Source organism: Paroedura picta, chromosome 9 (genome assembly GCF_049243985.1).
Source record: "Paroedura picta isolate Pp20150507F chromosome 9, Ppicta_v3.0, whole genome shotgun sequence".
Lineage (NCBI taxonomy): Eukaryota > Metazoa > Chordata > Lepidosauria > Squamata > Gekkonidae > Paroedura > Paroedura picta.
Genome location: NC_135377.1, coordinates 62,499,407 through 62,518,878, shown reverse-complemented (window position 1 = coordinate 62,518,878; position 19,472 = coordinate 62,499,407). Strand labels below are relative to the sequence as shown.

General features: G+C 42.3%; 1 protein-coding gene across 2 annotated transcripts in view; it reads right to left on the bottom strand.

The window, feature by feature from the left end:
* Positions 1 to 2,077: 2,077 nt before the first annotated feature.
* Positions 2,078 to 19,472, bottom strand: part of MBOAT1 (membrane bound glycerophospholipid O-acyltransferase 1) — a 36,059-nt gene continuing 18,664 nt past the window's right edge. For both annotated transcript variants that reach the window (XM_077353037.1, XM_077353038.1), the window contains 9 exons: positions 16,720 to 16,775; positions 14,220 to 14,274; positions 12,412 to 12,595; positions 11,529 to 11,721; positions 10,149 to 10,252; positions 9,094 to 9,158; positions 7,408 to 7,540; positions 5,976 to 6,127; positions 2,078 to 4,194 (listed from right to left, as the gene is read on the bottom strand). In XM_077353037.1, the coding sequence (XP_077209152.1) occupies positions 4,059 to 4,194; positions 5,976 to 6,127; positions 7,408 to 7,540; positions 9,094 to 9,158; positions 10,149 to 10,252; positions 11,529 to 11,721; positions 12,412 to 12,595; positions 14,220 to 14,274; positions 16,720 to 16,775 (1,078 nt within the window). In that variant the 3' untranslated portion in view covers positions 2,078 to 4,058. The remainder of the gene's footprint in view (positions 4,195 to 5,975; positions 6,128 to 7,407; positions 7,541 to 9,093; positions 9,159 to 10,148; positions 10,253 to 11,528; positions 11,722 to 12,411; positions 12,596 to 14,219; positions 14,275 to 16,719; positions 16,776 to 19,472) is intronic.

Below are 19,472 nucleotides of genomic sequence, written 5' to 3'. Positions count from 1 at the left end.
ATGACATTGTATAGCTCCTTGTGTGGGGAGTGGCAGAATCCCTTGGACATCCAGGAGCTGCTTCAAATCATTAGGGACAATATGTTTGACATTTTACCTCAGTCATTTTTAAATTTGGTTTAATTTTTTGTGCCATTAGAGCTCACTTACGGTTACTTTGTAAGGTTTTCAAGGGAAGAGATGTTCAGAGCTGGCTAGCTGTTGCCTGCCTCAATGTCAGGACCCTAGGATTCCTTGGAAGTCTCCCATCCAATTACTAGCCAGGGCTGACCATGCTCAGCTTCTGAGATCTATCCAGCTCACGGCTACCTCAGTCATAAGCACATTTGAGCACGGATTTGGAACCTCTGATGGTGTAGACCAATTATAATGGACTGCTTTGGAGGCAGATAGATCCAAATGGATTCCTAAGATCCCAAAGAGAGTTCCCTGCCAACAAGGCCTTAGTCAGTTTGCAGAACACAGAAGTGAGCCACACAACCAAAACTTGTTTCTCTTTGACCTTCTCTGTCTCACAGAACACATTCTGCTGCTTCATTGCCACTTCGAAGCTGGGGTGCAAGAAAGTGGGCTGACTCAAATGCAATGCGAGGTAGAAATCCAAATAAGGGCACGGAATATTCGCAGACCACGGAATATTCTCCATGCAGTATGTCTCCTCTTCAAATAATTAAATTGCGTCTACAAGGAGAGTAGATTAATTGGATTTAAATTCCAAATGACTGCAAACGGCAAGAAAAGAGTCGCTAGTCCATTCTAATGAGAAGCTGTATTAAGGGCCCTTTCTCCTGTAGACATATAGAGCAAGGTTATAAATATTTCATATTCAATTAATTGAATTTTGCCTTCTGTCTGCGATGCTGCCTTGAAACGTTAATACACAGAGACCGGGAGAGGGGGAAGAGATGAAAGAAGAAAATAAAGTCAAAGAGAAGGAAAAAGAATTTCATCACAAGAGAAACACTGCCTTCACCACCCCAAGCCTATGCAGGAGCGCTTAGAAACGAAGCTGGAATAGCAACTAGTTTGGATTTCTAGCAGCTGAAGAGATTTTCCCCCCACCAGACTGGCAATTTATAAGACAGATATCTGGAGAAAATTGTCAAAGCCCTTACTTAAATTAAATTTATAGGTATAGTTGCCATTCTGAACAGCCCTCAATAAATAGGCTTATTACATTGGGCATGAGTTCAAGGGTTACCCTGGAGCAAGATAAGAACTGCCATGCTGGATCAGGCCTTGGGATGTCAACTCTGTTAGAAAACTTGTGGAGAGTAGAGTGGAGCTGAGGAGGGTGGAGTTTGGGGAGTGGAGAGGTATAATGTCCTGTAGTCCAGTGGTCTACAACCTATTTATCACCGGGGACCGGTCAACACTTGGCAATTTTACTGAGGCCTGGGGGGGGGGAGTCTTTTGCCGAAGGACATCGCCGCTGCCACCTGAGCCCCTGCTCCACTTGCTTTCCTGCCAGCGCCCCTGACTTCCCGCCACCTGCTGGGGGGCGCTGCCAGCAGCAGCTGAGCAGTGTTACGCCAAGGGGGAGCCCCAGCCATGGTGGCTGCTGGAGAGCACCAAAGGTGAGCCGGTGGCAGAGTGGCAGGGCAGCCCCCAAGGCAGCAGCCATGGAGGAGGACAAGGAAGAGCCACGGCCCAGTACCGACTGATCCATGGACCGGTACCAGCCCACGGACCGGTACTGGTTCACGGACCGGTGGTTTGGGACCACTGCTGTAGTCCACCCTCTCCAAGCTGCCATTTTCTCCAGGGGAACTGACCTCTGTAGTCTGATTAGTTGTAAATCCAGGAAATTTCCTGGCTCCTACTTTAGTTTTCTTCACAGGGTTGGTGATCACTTCACCATACTGTTTGCCCTTTTCTACACCTTTTCAAGGTCTGTAATACCCTGTGTGACTTGAAATAAATAACAAAACACATCACCAGCTATAGGCCATAACAGAATGAGCTTCCTCATTCCAAGTAGCAGTTAGGATCTATGAGGTGGTCATTTTAAAAGCACCACCCTGAACTCACAGCACTTGCCACGGAGAATTTATTTTGTACAAAATATTTTTATTTGCTAGTTATCCTTTGTAAGAATATGTCATTGGAGTCATGAATCCATAACAGAAACATCATACTCCTCATAAGATGAAGTGAACAGTAACATCATCCTAAACAGCAGCAACTTTAATTCTTTACAACATTCATCTTTTTTTCCACAGGGGTGGTCACCTGATGATAGTTCATTCCACCCAACATTTAAATCCTGAACACTTCAGCTCTTCAATGATCAAAGTGTACGTTAAATATTTTTGGTATTGTATTTGCAAAAATGGGTTTTTAAAGTGAAAAAGTATCAAAAGTAGAGAAGAGGCTTGAACAAGAAAAACTCAGTTGTTGCTAGGTGCACAGACACACCCACACCCACACCCACGACCACCATAGTGCTCCATCTTAACAGAATCCCAGTGGGCATTGTGAAACTGATGGTGGAAAACAGCCGACATGGCAACCCTGTATGGTTTTCAAGGCAAGAGAGGTGGGTTTGCCTGCCTCTGCACAGCAACCCTGGACTTTCTTTGTGGTCTCCCATCCAAGTACTAACCAAGGCTGACCCTGCTTAGCTTCTGAGATCAGGCTAGCCTGGACCCCTGAGGTCTGAAGCTATTATAAAGCTACACAGGTGAAAAGAGACAAAGTGGATGAATAAGGAAAGGAGCTTACCAGTGGAGACAGGCTCAAATACACACTACAGCGATGGATTTGTATCTATTAAATTGTTTTAAATTGTGCCCCCCTCCCCCCCAAACAAAGAACAATTTGGGAGGGGCAGAGGAGGGAGGAATAATCTACAAATCAAATGTAAGAAAAAGTTGTATTTTCAAAACCAGGAAATGGCTAGGCAACATTTTCTTAGCAAATCTAGCCAAGTGCTGAACACACAGTCTCCCTGAGTCATTTCCAAGAGCCTGAGATCTTTGCCTTGGATGTGAGGGTGATCTGGCTGCGACATCTGTCACCCCATTGATCACCAGGATCTTTGCCTTGACACTGGTCAGTCCTATTGGCAGTGATGAAGGTGCAGAAGTGAGGTTCATCGACAAGACGTTATGGTGCTGTCGCAGGTGGAAAAATCACGTGCATCCATTGCTTATCTCAGAGTACACATAAGACATGGAACAGCATCCATGTTTCTCATCTCGAGTGGCATACCGTTGATTTTACAATGACATGGAGACCTTTCAACTGTTGTCTCTTACCTAATGGCTATTTCCAGCTACACAGCATGATGGCTCTAAGCTGATGGTTATGCTCCCTTTTAATCACCACTGGAGGATGTATGCCATAAACGTAAGAGATGAGTCTGTTTGTTGACCTTGGCGTGCTGTCTCCAAGGCAAGGCTTAAACAGGGGTCCTGCAATCTATCCACTTGCACGTACTTGATGAGCACTGATCCTGAAATCACACATGCACTGGAGAGTGCAGAGAACTTGAAATGAAATTTTGACAGCACCATCCTGTGTAGATTTACACTCTTGTAAGTATGTTGACTTTCACGGAAAGGCACAGTTCAGCTTAGATTGGTACTGTCGCTCAACCTTTGTATTAGGCCATTCAAAAACCTGATATGAACACCTCCAGCATGCCTTATACACACAAACACAACCACAACAGCAGGGGAAGGGCCACAAAGTGCTTCAAGCGGCAAGCATAAAACTGGTCCATATGCTCTCTTTGATTTTAACCCTTCAAAGCAAACAGCACCAGTCTACTAAGGCCCAGTGATTGTTTTTCTTCATAGTTATTATACATTTCTCTAAAACATGAATCAATTTGAATACATTAAAGATCTTCTATTAAAATATTCTCTTTCCCTTTTTGTTTAAGATCAGAGTTTTTGCCCTTTGAGGATGTAAACAGTATACAGGAAGTTCCTTTCTGTCTATTAAAGTCATTTTTTAAATTAAATCCTTAGATGAAACAACCTAGTCTTCTGTGTATCCTTTTATTGCCAGCATCCATGCCAGATATGGTTCAGGAGCTCCCTTCTGAGGTATCATTTTCCTTTCTTGTTTCTATCGGAGTTCTGCATGCCTCTAACAGGAGGCTGCCTTTTGCTGTGGCCTTCAGGATTCTTTGGCAGCACCAACAGCACAAAAAAACACAAAATGTGCATATGGAAGTAAAGTGACCTGCAAGTGACAAGGACAGAAGCAGCAAACACAATGAGAGTTCCTAGAAATATAAATGATCAGACTCTCATTACAATCCTCAACAAATTAAGCAGCATTTGCAGAATGGCATCAGTAGCAATAATGAGGAGCCTTTTTCAATTTGTTTACCGTTGAGAAACCCCTGAAACATTCTTCAGGCTTCGAGAAACCCCAGAGGTAGTGCCACTGTGCAGAATGGGAAGCTGGGAAGCATAGCTGTGTCCATGCCCACCCAGTGCGCCTCCCCTTCCCACCCCCCCTCCAGGGCCATCGCTGGCCATTTTGGGAGGGGTGGGTCAACATGACCATATATGGTTATAGTACCTGATAAATGTTTAACAAATTTCATATATTAAAAATTAATTACTCCGAGTATATACTTGAGTATAAGCCAACCTGAATTTTAGCCGAGGCACCGAAGTTTACCACAAAAAACTGGGAAAAATTATTGACTCTAGTATAAGCCTAGGGTGGGACATGCAGCAGCTACTGGTAAATTTCAACAATAAAAATAGATACCAACACAATTACATTAACTGAGGCATCAGTAGGTTAAATGTTAAATGTTTTTGAATATTTATTTCAAAGAAAAACAAGAAACTAGCTCTGTAAGTGGAAAAGAGGGTCAACAAAAACAATATGGTATCAACAATAACTTTAAAAGTACAAAAACCTTAGCTCAATCAGCACCCACAGGTAAGCAGGAGAGACCGGAGAACCCTCGCTCAAGTATAAGCCAAGGGAGGCCTTTTTCAGCATTAAAAATGTGCTGGAAAAAGTCAGCTTATACTCGAGTATATACGGCAACTCCCACCCATTCAGGAAACCCTTCCAGTGCCAGCAAGAAACCCCAGGGTTTCATGAAATTCTGGTTTAGAAATTCTGGTCTACAGGATGATGAAGTAGTATAGAGCTTGTGGAATAGGACTATCCTGCCTCCCCTTCTGATGCATCATTCCTCCGAGCAAGTGGAAATTTTGTTCCTGGGACACCAAAGTACTTTTGTGAATGACCAAGGGAGGGCAGAAAGTAAGGATCTGCAGTGGGAAGGGGAGGAAAAATGGTGGAAATTGCATCCTGCCTTGGACAGAAGCAGCCTTCCGTTGTTGGAAAAGAATACAAAGCAACATCTTCCAATTCCAATGGGCAGATTATGTTCTACTAATTAAAAAAAATAGAACTGACCATTCTACTTTCTTAACCAGTATTCAGGAGTCTCTATAAACAGTACCCAGATCTTCTTGGCAGGTATTACCTTTATGTATTTGCTTTCCAGCAGAATGGTGACGGGCTTCCCCTTTCGGTTCTCAGCCTTGCTAGACCAGTATTACCTTCCCCCACTCCCAGATACATAGAAGACTACATTTCTTAGGGGAATCCTCACTTCTCCTTCACCCCTCACCTTGATTCATTCCAAGATCTTTCTTCTCTCCCCCATTCCTTCCAGGGGAAAGATTTTAAAAATGTGGCCTATATTCAAGCTGCCCCGTGGATGTCAACACTTGGAACTAAACCAGTTCTTCTTAACTTGTCCATTCCCACATGACTGGCCTAAAGAAAATCCAGTGACCTTCCTGGATGCAGAGAGGTTTGAACCAAGTCAAAGCCTAGGCATTACACCATATGATGAGAGCCAAATACCTACCTCTTATTGAGTATCCTCTTCAAACCCCAGTAATATTTCACTCAGCTTTTGGTCACAGGCTAGCATGGCCAACAAGACCTTTCTAATCTTGTATTTGTAACAGAAGGGAACATACCTGTATAATTTAATTGTGGGCTCAACAGCGAGCAGAACAAATGGGGCCACCGTATAACAGACAGACAGCTGAGTTACCATCCAAGTAGCAACGTCATAGCTCATCTTCAGAGGCTTTGAAGAGGTGAAGAAATGCCGAAAATTGTTCCTGATCTTTAAAAATCCAAAATAAAATAGCCAAAATGAATCATCATATGTAACAGCACTTCTCACAGACATTCTCACTGTCCCAGGGAAAAGGGGGTGGAGCATCTAGGGTCTGAGGGAGCCTGTTTAAACACTCATATCCCTGGTTGAGAAGGGAGTAATCAAGGCTGCCTCTTGCCTTTAGACAACCAGTGAGAGAGATTCAGAAATGTAGAGAGAACCTGAAGGACTATGAGGAAACCTTTCAACATGAGGAGAAAGACCCATTTGGGGCTGAATGTATTTCCCTCCACATCTGAGGCCAAGACGCTCTCTTCAGCTGTAGAACAGGAGGAGGTTCTGGCAGGTCTACCACGCCGCTCCTTTCTTGGTCCTAGGCCACACTTCTTTGGCCACTCTTCCCTATGACAGGAAGACAGGTACCACTCGTCCTCCCCACACGTGTAAAGGTCAGATTTTGGAATTATACATGTGGGTCAATACATGAAGAAGAGCTGGAGTTTCATGTATCTCACATTTTAATTACCCAACAGAGTCTCAAGTGGCTTACAATTGCTTTGCCTTCCTCTCCTCACAACAGACACTCTGTGAGGTAGGTGAGACAGAGCGCGCTGAGAGAACTAGACAGAAGTCTCATTTTGGACCTGTCCTCAGAGAAGCACACAGTAGGGTTCTCCAATCCCAAGAATGGAATAAGAAATATTTGCTGGCTGAGTATTCTGCTAATATGAACACCTTGCAGGACCAGAACTAACCATATCAGACCATATACGTTTTTTTCACCCTCCCTGTTGAAAATTATAAAAATTGGTTATCTACATCTGTGGCCATCTGTACATTTGACCTCTGATGAAGATCTGTTAGATCAAAACACGTTAGGTCAAGGTCTAAACTTTTTGACATTGCTGGTGTCCTCACTTAAATGTTTTATATGTGCCAAATAGATATTCTTTTATGGTTTTTAAACATTTGAAATCTTATAGTGAATTGTTTATATTTTTCTAAAAATGATTTTAACATTCTTGGTTCACACCTGTATTTCATGTTGGGTTTCTGTTTCTCTTTATGCTACTTGTTAAATTTTTCTCTACACCTGTTTCCTGTACACTTGTTTGTGTACCTCTGTTGTGTTAATCACTCAGCCAACAATAAGCAGAGAAATTGGCCAAGTGAAAAAACCTGTCTGGATCCATCTCAACTGCAATTCAAGTGCTAGTCTCAATGATTTTAACCAGTATAAGTTATATCTGAGTTGTGCCAAGAGAGGAAAAAAATATGATACCCACCACTCTGGCCGCTAGTGTCATAAAGATTCCAGTGATAAATGTGAAATAATATCCAGGGTAAATGCCATGCCAAACAGCTGAGAGAAGAAATGTTAAAGCTGTAGGATACCAAGGAGCTCTGTCGTAGCACACACTGAGAAGGAATAAGAACCACACAAAATTACTGGAAGCCTGAATCAAGGCATCAATGAACAGCACCCTCAAGTTTAAGTAAACTCACAACAATATTCCTCACTCCATCTTTAGCTATATGTGTAATCCTGGAAGCAAGCCAGGTTGATTCAGGTGTCAGTTCAATATGTTGTTTATTCATTTATATTTATTCATTTATATTTAAACTTGTATATCGCTGCTCTTAGAGACTTGCGGTGGTTTCCAATAAAAAACTAAAATCAGCCTGTCCCATAAAGCCCCATTACATGAAAAGATGGCTACACATAAATTCGTCAGAGTCAATGTGGTCTGACTGCAGCCTTACCGTATAATATAAAAGCACAATCCAAATTATTTGAACAATTTTTTAAAACAGAGGTAACATAAAAAAATCAAAGATCTGTCCTTAGCAATGTGGTTGGAGGCAGCCTTGAAAAAAACAGCTAGCTTTACAAGCCTCTCTAATGAACCAGCTCTTCAATTCATGAGAATGGTCTGTGCCTTGTAGCTTCCCAATGGCCTACAATGTAGGAAAATGCAGGTCGTGTGTCAACAAGACCTTTTGACTACAGGCAGCATGAAGCTTAGAGAGTTCAATGTATTAGTATGGGCTTTCCCAAAAGACTTGTATTCCGCTTTTCCAATGTTTGATGAAATGGTATGAAAAATACTACTGATTTGGGACAAATTAGACATCAAACAAGACGATCAAAGGCACCCCTGGATTCTCCCTGAGACACTGGTGAGGGGTTGCTAGAAAACGGGGTAGAGTTGGTTGGATGTTCTTTTTTTTCGCTGCTGGGGCTTGATTGTAAGGGGGAGACTGATAATGTTTTTAAGTTTTATGTGGGGTTTTATCTTTTTATGTAAGCCGATGCGAGACAGCTCGCTGACAGTGGCGAGATAGATAGATAGATAGATAGATAGATAGATAGATAGATAGATAGATAGATAGATAGATAGATAGATAGATAGATAGATAGATAGATAGATAGATAGATAGATAGATAGATAGATAGATAGATAGATAGATAGATAGATAGATAGATAGATGTGTGCATACAGAAAGATCAGGCAGAGGTGGGGGGAGTTTGGATTGCTTTGCCATTGAAGATCTATGGCACTTTGTTCCCATCTTGTTCTCCATATTTCTACTAATTATTTAGCTGATGTTCCCAGCCTGGATGTTGACTTTTAATAATATAACATCTTTATCTCAATTATACTGTACTATATGAATTCAATATCTGCATGTCGTTTATATAGTTTTAGGTTTGAGATTTTTGTAAATGGCTCTGACATTTCTTCTGGACTGTGTGATTTTATACTGCAGTCCTAAACCGTGTTAAATCTTTCAAAGTGCACTGGCATTCATGGGCGTAATGTTGCTTAGAAATGCACTGTTAAACAATCAAATACATTTCTATAGGGTAAATGTCACTGACAAATACTAAACTAGTATCATATTTTTGAGTGTGTATAGTAAAAGGAGGATTACCAAAGTCTAAAAGCACTGAACTACATTATTCTTACCATTTAAGCCAGGCAGTGGTTTGTATATTCCAGTTTCCTACATACATTTTAAAACTTGTTGCTGTCTAGAAGAGAGAAAATTCCCACGCATTATTACCTTGAATACCTGTTAAACAATGTTGACCCCTATCCAGTTTTAATAAAGAATGAATGGACATAATTTAACAATCCAGAGATCAAATAACATTATAACAACAGAGTCTGTATCAAGTACACACGGCCAAAGCAGCCGGTCTCTCCCAGCACAGCCAGGAGCTCTGCGCCTGTGTGTGTGCACCCGCCAGTGTGCTGACGTCCACACCTCCCCTGCCCCCCTCCATGGCACGGTGCTGGCTGCACCAGGAGAGACCGGCCACTTCGGGCACTAAAGCGCCCAACCGTAGTGTAAACATTAAAGAAAATTAAAAATCAAAAACCTACATTACGCTGTTTTTGAATGCCATATGGCTGGCAACTGTGTTTTCTCACTCACAACTGAGATCATCAATTAATCTCTTAAGAAATCACATTTGGTATTTGTTTTATAGGTAAAAAATACTTGGAGCTTGCATATCTAAACGTCCAGGAAGAATGCATAGTTGGAGAAAGCTCCTGATTAAAACATGGTTGGCTTTGTTGATTTTCATCATTCATATTTCCAAAATAAAAAGGTGCAAGCACCAAGTTATGTCTGACCCTTGGGGTGACGCCCTCTGGTGTTTTCTTGGCAGACTCAATACGGAGTGGTTTGCCAGTGCCTTCCCCAGTCATTACCGTTTACCCCCCAGCAAGCAAGCTGGGTATTCCTTTTACCGACCTCGGAAGGATGGAAGGCTGAGTCAACCTTGAGCTGGCTGCTGGGATCGAACTCCCAACCTCATGGGCAGAGCTCCAGACAGCATGTCGGCTGCCTTACCACCCTGCACCACAAGAGGCTCTATTTCCAAAATAGAACATTTCACACGCTTCTATCACATGTGTATCTGGGCAGCAAGGGTTTTCTTTAAAAAAAAAACAATTACAGGCACTAATGCCCATGATCTACCCCCATTCTATAACCTTTTGTTTGGACTTACCTCAATATTCCAGATATTTAGATTAGATAATAGGTCCCAGTGGAAGCAGCCTTTTTCATCAACACCACTGAACCCATAACCAGCTGCATTGTTGATCACATCAGCTGTAATATCAGAAACAGTAGAATCAGAAACCACATTTGCCTGAGATCCAAAGCACTACTTACAGATGGCCGAGGGTTCAGGTAGTGCCTAGCGGTCCCCTGACCCTCCCAACTGGAACCCTATTAAACACTGCTTTGGAAACTCCTCTTGGTTTCTATGCTTTATCATATGATATGGGGAACTGCTGTTTGAGAAACACAAATTTAAAGCCCGAAGGAACATGTGAAACAAATGGTGTTTGGATCGAGGACCTAGGATATACAAAGCAAGTTATATTGTGGAAGACTTCAAAAAGAGCTCTGCACAAATGGAACATCAATGGTGAATGCTAATATTCAATTAAACAAAATTAGTGCTTCAGAAGAAACATAGTGGCATTTCACTTAGAAATATAGGCTAATCAGACTGGGGAAGCGGAGTAGCTAGATTTGGGTTTGAACTTCCAAGTTACAAAGGAACGGTTTTTTAATGATTCATCCATGGATTGGATACAGCTATAGATCCAAATTATGCTATAGCAATTCTAGTTCTGAAAAATTCACAATCAACAGTCCTGTTACCCACAGATTTAAAAGTCAGCATGCCTTACAGCAGTGGTCCCCAACTTTTTTCAGGCTGGGGACCAGGGGGGAGAGAGGGACGCCCAGGGACCGGAGGGGGGGGAGAGGGAGGCGCACATGCCGGCAAGAAGTGTGGGCACTGGCAGGAGGCAAATGCAAAAGGGGGAGGCATGGGCACAAACACTCAGGTGCGGCAGCTCCGCGCCTGTGCCTGCCGGTGAGTGCCATGCTGCAGGATGAGCAGTGCTCGCCGGTGGGCGCAGGCGCGCAGCTGCTGCACCTGAGTGTTTGTGCCTGTGCCTCCCCCCACTCAGCGCAGCGCTTGCCAGCGAGTGCAAATGTGCAGGTGCGGAGCTGCCGCGCCTGCGCATTTGCGCCCACGCCTCCCCCGTGGATGCTCTATGTCATTAGGCAAACGTTGAGAAAGGGGAGAATGGATATTTTTTGACAGAAAAGCCGTTTTTTTGTACATGCGTTTTACTACCCGAAGGAGTCTCAGAACAGCTTATAATCACCTACCGTTCCTCTCCCCACAATAGTCACCCTGTGAAGTAAATGAGCTGCTTCTACTGTGACGTTTGACCCATCGTTCATACTCTCAGCAGAAAATGTTACAACACACCAAACAGGTTGTTCCATGAGCTTTCAAATACATTTAAAGACATTTAGTTTTCTACTGATTGCCAAACAAAAAGAACAATTGTGTCAGTCTTACCGAGGGTCCATGCAAAGTAGTATTTTGGTTTTGAAGCCTGCATAACAACGTACAAGTAGCAGAGTCTTGTCAAAAAAGAAGTCTTCTCAATAAACTGGTCATCAACAATGTATGCAACTGGAAAGCTCTTGGTGAATGTCAAGAACAAAAGCAGTGATACAAGGGCAATGCAGAGCTTGCGCAGGACAGCTCCCTGTAAAACACACACGGAAGACGAAGCAATCAGTCTGGAAAGAAGGCCAAAAGACAAAATATGTCCTCCAAATAAAAGGCCCGTTTCTAATTTCATTGTGAATGCAGTAAACTCAATGCCTGCATCAGCAACTTCGTAAGGAGGACCTGGTGGCATGGTAAACAATACTGTCTTTTCAGGTGGATGGTTGTGTTGGTCTGAAGCCATAGAACAAAGTTGGAATCCAGTGGCACCTTTAAGACCCACAAAGTTTAATTTGGGGTAGAAGTGAGAACTGAGTGCCTTAACTTGTGCAGAAGCATACTACTTCAGATACACTAAAGCACTACTAGCGGTCACATGTAGCGCTTAACTCAAACAAGTTCAACTCATCATTACCAACTTACAACCTCTACAGTTCCCTTTCACAGGTACTGGGGGGGGGCAAACCTTTTCTTGCACATTGTCAGCCCCCACAATAATTCAACATCTAATATGAACATGGGTACTATTAAATTAATGGAAGTCAAGTTAATAGGGCAATCTTAAACTCTTCCGTCCCTGTTGCTATATAAGTTTGGGATCCCAAAAGTTAATGCAGAGAAACAGTAAGAACTGAGAGTATTCAAATACTGGGAGCTGCATTGTGCCTACAGGATGAGCGATAGTGTAACAGCATCTGAAGTAAGGACTTGCCATTTTATAGCTTACCCTTGGAGAAGGTTCAAGAAGTTTATCATTCCCATTTGGCTTCCTGCTGACTTCTAAAAGCTTCATCTGCAGGTGTCTCCCTTCAATGAAAGCTATGTAGTCCTTGTAATTGCTGCATGGTCCCGCCAGGATACTCATAAAGTTGAGCAGATAGCTCAAATACTCCAGCAAAGAAGGCCTTGTCCTGTCAGAGTACATAACAAACGAGGTCAATAAAATATTTAAGAAGCAAAGTTTCCCAAATGTTCAGGTACCAAATATTATTAGTTGATAATTTAATATTCCTGTGGTCATCTCCATCTGTGTCTTACCTTCCAGTCTAATATCTATGTAAAAGCAATTTCTACATACCTAATAGATAATTAAGAGCCTCTTGTGGCGCAGAGTGGTAAGGCAGCAGAAATGCAGTCTGAAAGCTCTGCCCATGAGGCTGGGAGTTCAATCTCAGCAGCCAGCTCAAGGTTGACTCAGCCTTCCATCCTTCCGAGGTCGGTAAAAGGAGTACCCAGCTTGCTGCTGGGGGGTAAACGGTAATGACTGGGGAAGGCACTGGCAAACCACCCCGTATTGAGTCTGCCATGAAAACGCTAGAGGGCGTCACCCCAAGGTCAGACATGACCCGTTGCTTACACAGGGGATACCTTTACCTAATAGATAATTACAGTCTTGGTGTAGCAGATTTCCAAATAAGATACCCTTAGGGGGCATACAGCATACATGCTACCAACCCTTTAACCAAAACTTATGTCCCCTCTTTATTTGATTGTGTGTAGTTGGCATTTCATGAATCTGTAGGAGAAACCAGAGTCGAAGACGGCACATTCTTCGTTTTGGAAGGCGGTTGCCTCAGAATTTCACCCCGTTCCCATAACTGCCACAACTTCCTAATCAATAGTAGATGTAGAGGGTGGGTTCTAACATGTAGTTCACATATTTACAGGTCTCATTCCCCAACACAAAAAATTAGGAGCAGGGGTAAAAACATGTGTCTCTAAAACCTCTCCAATTAATAAATCTGGAGAAAGATGAGCTTCACAAATCACCTTTCATGCAAAGGAAGACAACAACCTAAAGTGCTTGCATGCATACAGTAACTGTGAAGATTACTGAATGTTTTGGTATTTGTTTCCTCCGCATGAAACCATCCCACCCACCCCCGATCCTGACTGCATCGGCTTGGAAGTAAACTTGCACACGTAGGTAGGTTAACTTTCCCCAGACCAGTTGGATTCTGGACATTTTTTGTGGAGGGATCACTGGGGCATGTAATTGGGGTCACTGTGGGTACTTGTAAATTCCTGCATTGTGCAGGGGGTTGGACTAGATGACCCCAGAGGTACCTTCCAGCTCCATGATTCTACATGCACACATGCACACAATGTAATTGCACCAGAAGATCTTCCAAAATTAGACACCAGTTCTTAGCCATGACTTGGTAATCCTCTCCAGTTTCAAAAACCAGCGGTCAGGGATTGTATAGTACATGGCATGAATGTGGAAAGATGGGGAAAAGGAAGCACGAGGGAGTCACAAAGTAAGTAGCTGACCTTCACATGTTTCCATGTACATCACAGGACAGCTCATGAAAACAAATATTAAAAAAGACATGTTCTTGACTGTAAATATTTCAACAGTGGGAAGCAAAGAGCCCATTAATAGGGAATACACCATGAACGCATCCCAACATTTAGACTATGAACTCCATGTATTTGGAGAAAGGTGCAATATATAGTAAATAAGTAAAATGCAGCAGGCGTAAACAACAGAATTTCATAGAAATGATTAAATTATTAGAATTACTTCCTTACTTTACAGCAAGCTGATTCTGCTCACTTGATAAGCCTTCTGCTTTCCGGCCTATTCCTAGGGGGGGAGGGAGGGAGAGAGAGAGAGACAGAAAGCTAGTTTGCACTGGACAATGAAAACACAAACTAATGCAATTATGCCAGTACATTAATTAAAGCTGCCTCCTTCACCACTACAAGATCCATGTTTCCCTCTGCACTATTATCCTGCCTTCTTTTCATCATCAGCGAGCCAGTGTGATTCAATGGTTCAATGGTGTTAGACTGGGTTCTGGGAGCCCCAAGTTCAAGTCCCCACTCTGCCATGGAAGCTTACTGAGTAACTTGAGTCATACACACTCATCTTAGCCTAACTAACAAGGCTGCTGTGAGAATAAAAAGGAGAGGATAATAATATAAGCCTATTAAGAAGGATAGTGAGGGGATGAAATAAATAACTGTTTTCCACTAAACTTGAGGGCAGGATGCTGTTTCTGTTGGCTGCAGAGGAGAGGACACGCAGTAATGGGTTTAAACTACAAGTACAACGATATAGGCTAGATATCAGGAAAAAATGTTTCATAGAGTAGTTCAGCAGTGGAATAGGCTGCCTAAGGAGGTGGTGAGCCCCCCCCCCCTCACTGGCAGTCTTCAAGCAAAGGTTGGATACACACTTTTCTTGGATGCTTTAGGATGCTTAGGGCTGATCCTGCATAGAGCAGGGTGTTGGACTAGATGGCCTGTATGGCCCAACTCTATGATTCTATGATGACTTTGTAGTGAGCCCCAGCTACACACTGACCTGGGAAAGCTGTGACTAGATTTCCTGGCCATTACTTCAGCACGTAGCTCTTCAGAACTCTTACCTTAACACTGTCGATGTGACTTATATGGTGGAGTCCGTGCAAGAGGACAAAAAGTAAGCTTCCCTTTCTATTGTTGCAAAACCCCTGACCCACATCAGGCTCCCCCACAGCTGTTTTTCCACTGTTAAAAAATGAGAGATTTATTTCTTAATCCAAGATAGTGGCCTCCTTAGAGAGGCCACCTTTTTTTTAAAGTTATTTATCATGCTGCAAAGTCTAACTGTTTAACTGTTATGATTTTGAAACAAATCCTGGAACCTGAAGTTGGTCAAGGATGCAGATATTTTTGGCAGATCCCCAGCCCCTCACAGAACTATATCCAATTCTTTCATCCCAGAATATCCTGCAATTGTATTTATATGAGAAGCAGATATCAGATTTACATGGATTTAACAGAAACACCTTTTCAATTCATAGTGGCACAACTGAAAGTCTGTCAGTCACCCTATGCAAACTCCATTCTAGGGCTGCAACTTCAAAATTGGGATAAAGTTTTAGTTAACTGGAAACACTCTAATTTGCATCTCATTTTAACTACATTTTTACCCTTTACAACTCCCACTCCTGCAATTGCCTTTCAATGAGCTTTGGTTGAAGGAAGGACACAAAGTAACCTATTTTCAAGATCTTTTAATCCCCATAATACACTCTTCCCCAATTAACCCCACACATGTTAAATACATTTTAAAGCCAAAGGTGTCTTTTGCAAGGGGAAAAGTGTTTCCACTTGGTCAGATCTTCTTCCAAGAGAACAAGGACTATGACGTGTTATTTAGCCTTCTACACACATTAACTGAATTACAACAATGTAACTTCCTTCATTTTAGGGTTGCCAGCTCTGGTTTGGGATATATCTGGAGGGGGGGGTAGAGCCCTCGGTGTTGTATAATGCTATGGAATCCACCCTCCAAAGCAGCCATTTTCTCCAAGGGTCGGATCTCTTCAGTGATCTCTGGTGTGGTGCCTCTGGGCACTGTGATGGCTGCTGTTAGTTTTCTTGGCCTCTATTTACTTCTTTCCCAAGCCAGTCCTGATTCCCTTCAGCTCACTTGTAGCAGGAGGTGTTTCAGAAGAACCTAGAATCACTGCTGTGTCTGCAAAAGCACCCAATTCAGAAACAGCTGCCACCATCTTAGGAGGATGCATATCTGTAATCTGACAGCATTTTGTGATTTTGTGATTAGCTTCAGTATGCCATGAAGGTCTTTTTGTGATTGGCCCTGCCCACCCCAGCAGTCATTTTGCGTTCATGCCCACCTCCCCGTTCCTTGAATTCCAAAGGTGCCAACTGACTCAACATACGCTATACCGTGTACTGTATGTGCTGGCAGGGGCTCATGGTACTTGTAATCCATGAACATCTGGAGGCCCACAGATTGGTCACCCCTGCACTATAAACTAGACAGAAAACTGAAGATCTGGTACATTCTTCTAATGCAGTAGAGCAAAAAATATGAGAGAGGCCTCTATGAACTTCAGTTCAACGTAATTTTTCTAACTGAAAGAGAAGAGCAGATAAAACCCTAAATGTAATAGAATGACTTCAAAAGTCGGCCAATGAATCGCTGACTGTTCCTTTGCCAAAAGATGCTAACATCTTTTTTGGAGAACTTTACGGAAGACAATGGGATGGAGAACAGAAAGGTCATCTTCCTTACCATCATGTACCTGGAAGGCAAGTGTAGTGATCTTCTGTGTTATAATCATTAGTGGCCTAAAATACATGGGGAAAAGGTGTCAGATTGTACATGCCATTAAATGGTTTTTGATATATTCAAATTGATTCTTCATTTCACATTCATATCAACTTTTCCCCAAGATGCTCAGGGCAAGACACAGAGAATCTCTGAATTGAATAAGTCACAATTAGTCTAATTTACAATCTCTCAATAACTTATGTCCAGCTCGGGACTTTAACCTGTCCCAGGTCTGTCTGATTCCCCAACCATAACAACATATATGCTCCATCATCTAATTCCCTGTTGCAGTATGTGAGATCTATAGTGTGCATGGTTCAACAGCATATAAAAACTATCCTACAGGAGGCATCCGATATGTATTCAGCATAGTCAGGTTAGGGACTTCCTGATACTTTCAAATAGTCTCCTCCTATTTCCTGATCGGCTTAATTAGAGACTTGCTGCTCATTTGAGGATACTTCCTTCCTGCTCACCTCCAGAACAGACAAAATGAAAGAAGAACAATTAGACAGGAATCTCTCTTCTCTCTTATTCAAGAAGTTTGTTTCTCTTCACAATAACACTATGTTATTATTTTAAGCATCCTGGTGCTTAACTCCTCTTTGTATATTTTTTCTTCCAAAAGACATAATGGGGAACAGAGCTGGGGAGAGGATGTGTGGGCTCTGAGGACAAATGGACAGAGGATTCAAGGCAAAAATAACTTCAGGGCTATGACAAGGATGGGAAAGAGAATGTTGGGAGGGGGAAGAGAGGATGCAGGAGGATGCAGTAGCTACAAAGTGACAGAGGACAACAAGGGATGAAGGATGCAGCAGCAAATGGGGGGGGGGGAAACAATGGTAAAAAGGCACCAGGAAGATGTTGTTCCCCTGCATATCAGCAATTACTTTAACATTTAAAAGTCATATTTCTGAGCCATACTGAATGACTGGAAAGGTGGCCAAGTTAAAATAATTCTAAATAATCTTTCACACATAGTTGAATATTCTAGGGTTTTCCTCAAAAACTTGGCCAAGTTTCTCTTCTGTGGGGTAGATCTTACAAAAGATTTCTGCTAAAGATCTCCCCTTCTACTGCAGGCCACCATCTCTCCCCTCTTTATTTATTTATTTCTCCTATTTCTATACCATTCCTTTCGGACCAGTCATCTCTGGGTGGTGTACAACCTTTAACATTATACATCATTACATTATCGTAAGTGATAAAAATAACATAAATATTCGATAAAATAAACTTTAAACAATTTACAATTTCATATATAATCAGAAACTGCATAAGTTAGTAATAGCCCCATTGGGGAGTTGGGGAGAGAAGGGGGACGGACAGAATGAGGGAGGTCCAACAAGAATGTACTGAGTACATTTCTGCTGGCCTCAACCATAGGCTTGGTGGAAAAACTCTATCTTGCAGGCTCTGCAGAACTCAGTGAATTCTGTCAGGGCTTTCATCTCATCTGAGAGTTCATTCCACCAAGCTCTTTCTATTTCTGGGATTCTGCAGGCTCCCAGAAACAGCATTTTTGAGAGAATTTCAAGCTGCAGTGGGACAGGAGAAGTGAGAAATCTTTTCCATTGATAGAAATCACCGCCAGATCCACCCATGTGCCCCACTGTGGTTCAGAGAATGTGCTTTTTAATAGGAAAATGTAATAACTGAGTCAAGGGTTAATCGCAAGGTATTCTTAACAGCTGTCTCTTAGAGGTTTGACATAGTCTGGATGTCCTTTGGAAATTAAGCTGCATTTGTGTTTAGACTCACAGTCTGAAGATCAAGATAAATTTTGTGACAAATTCATTGCAACTCAGTGTTGTCACATAGAAGACACATCATACAATAGACAGAGCTGCCAAATGATAATTTGAAGAAATGAGTGGTAGCAGATGGTATCCATATACTGCATTTTACACTAAAGAAGTACAGCTTAGCTCTGTTCATTGAACATTGGCTTCAGTTTTTCATGTGTAAACTGTAGCAACAATTATCTGCATTAGACAGTTTTGGTGAGGCTGGAAGGAATATGAATACATGAAACTTTGCAAAAAAGCTGCCCAATAACAGCAAAATACTATCAAAAACAAAGCACCATCAACAGTGTAAAAAGATGACAACTAGTTCAGTGAGCTGTATTTCCCTGCACCTTCTCCCCCAATTTGGATCAAGGCACAGGCACAACTAGCTTAATTCTTCAACCAAAAAAGCAGGCAAGATAAATAACCAGGATGCTGAATACTCTCCATTTGCTAGATTTGTTGTGGTGTCAATTACTGTCCCTCAGAACTGTCCATTTTTATTATGTGATGTGAAATTAAACATGACTGAACTTAGGAAACGTTTAACAACTTACCAACATAATCCGTTTGGCATAAAAGAATAAGATATGCAATTTAAAAAAGCACTACTAGTACAACTTCTGGGGTTTTAAATACAAAACAGATAACAGGTGATATTTTAATTGCTGAACAACCAGAACAAACAAGACAAACTATACAGTATCATTTGTTATTGCAAAAGGAGGGCCAGTGAAAAAGGGAAAATCTTATTTGCACTTCCTCACTGCGGCTTCTGGCTTCCCATACATCTCTGGCCTGCTTTTCCTGTAAGGCCCCCTTGCCTGAATTTGCTGCCCCACTATGAGACCCTGGGTTGCTTCCCTCCAGCCTACTGTGGTTCTCTCTCCCATCATCGCCACCACCATCACCACAACTCAC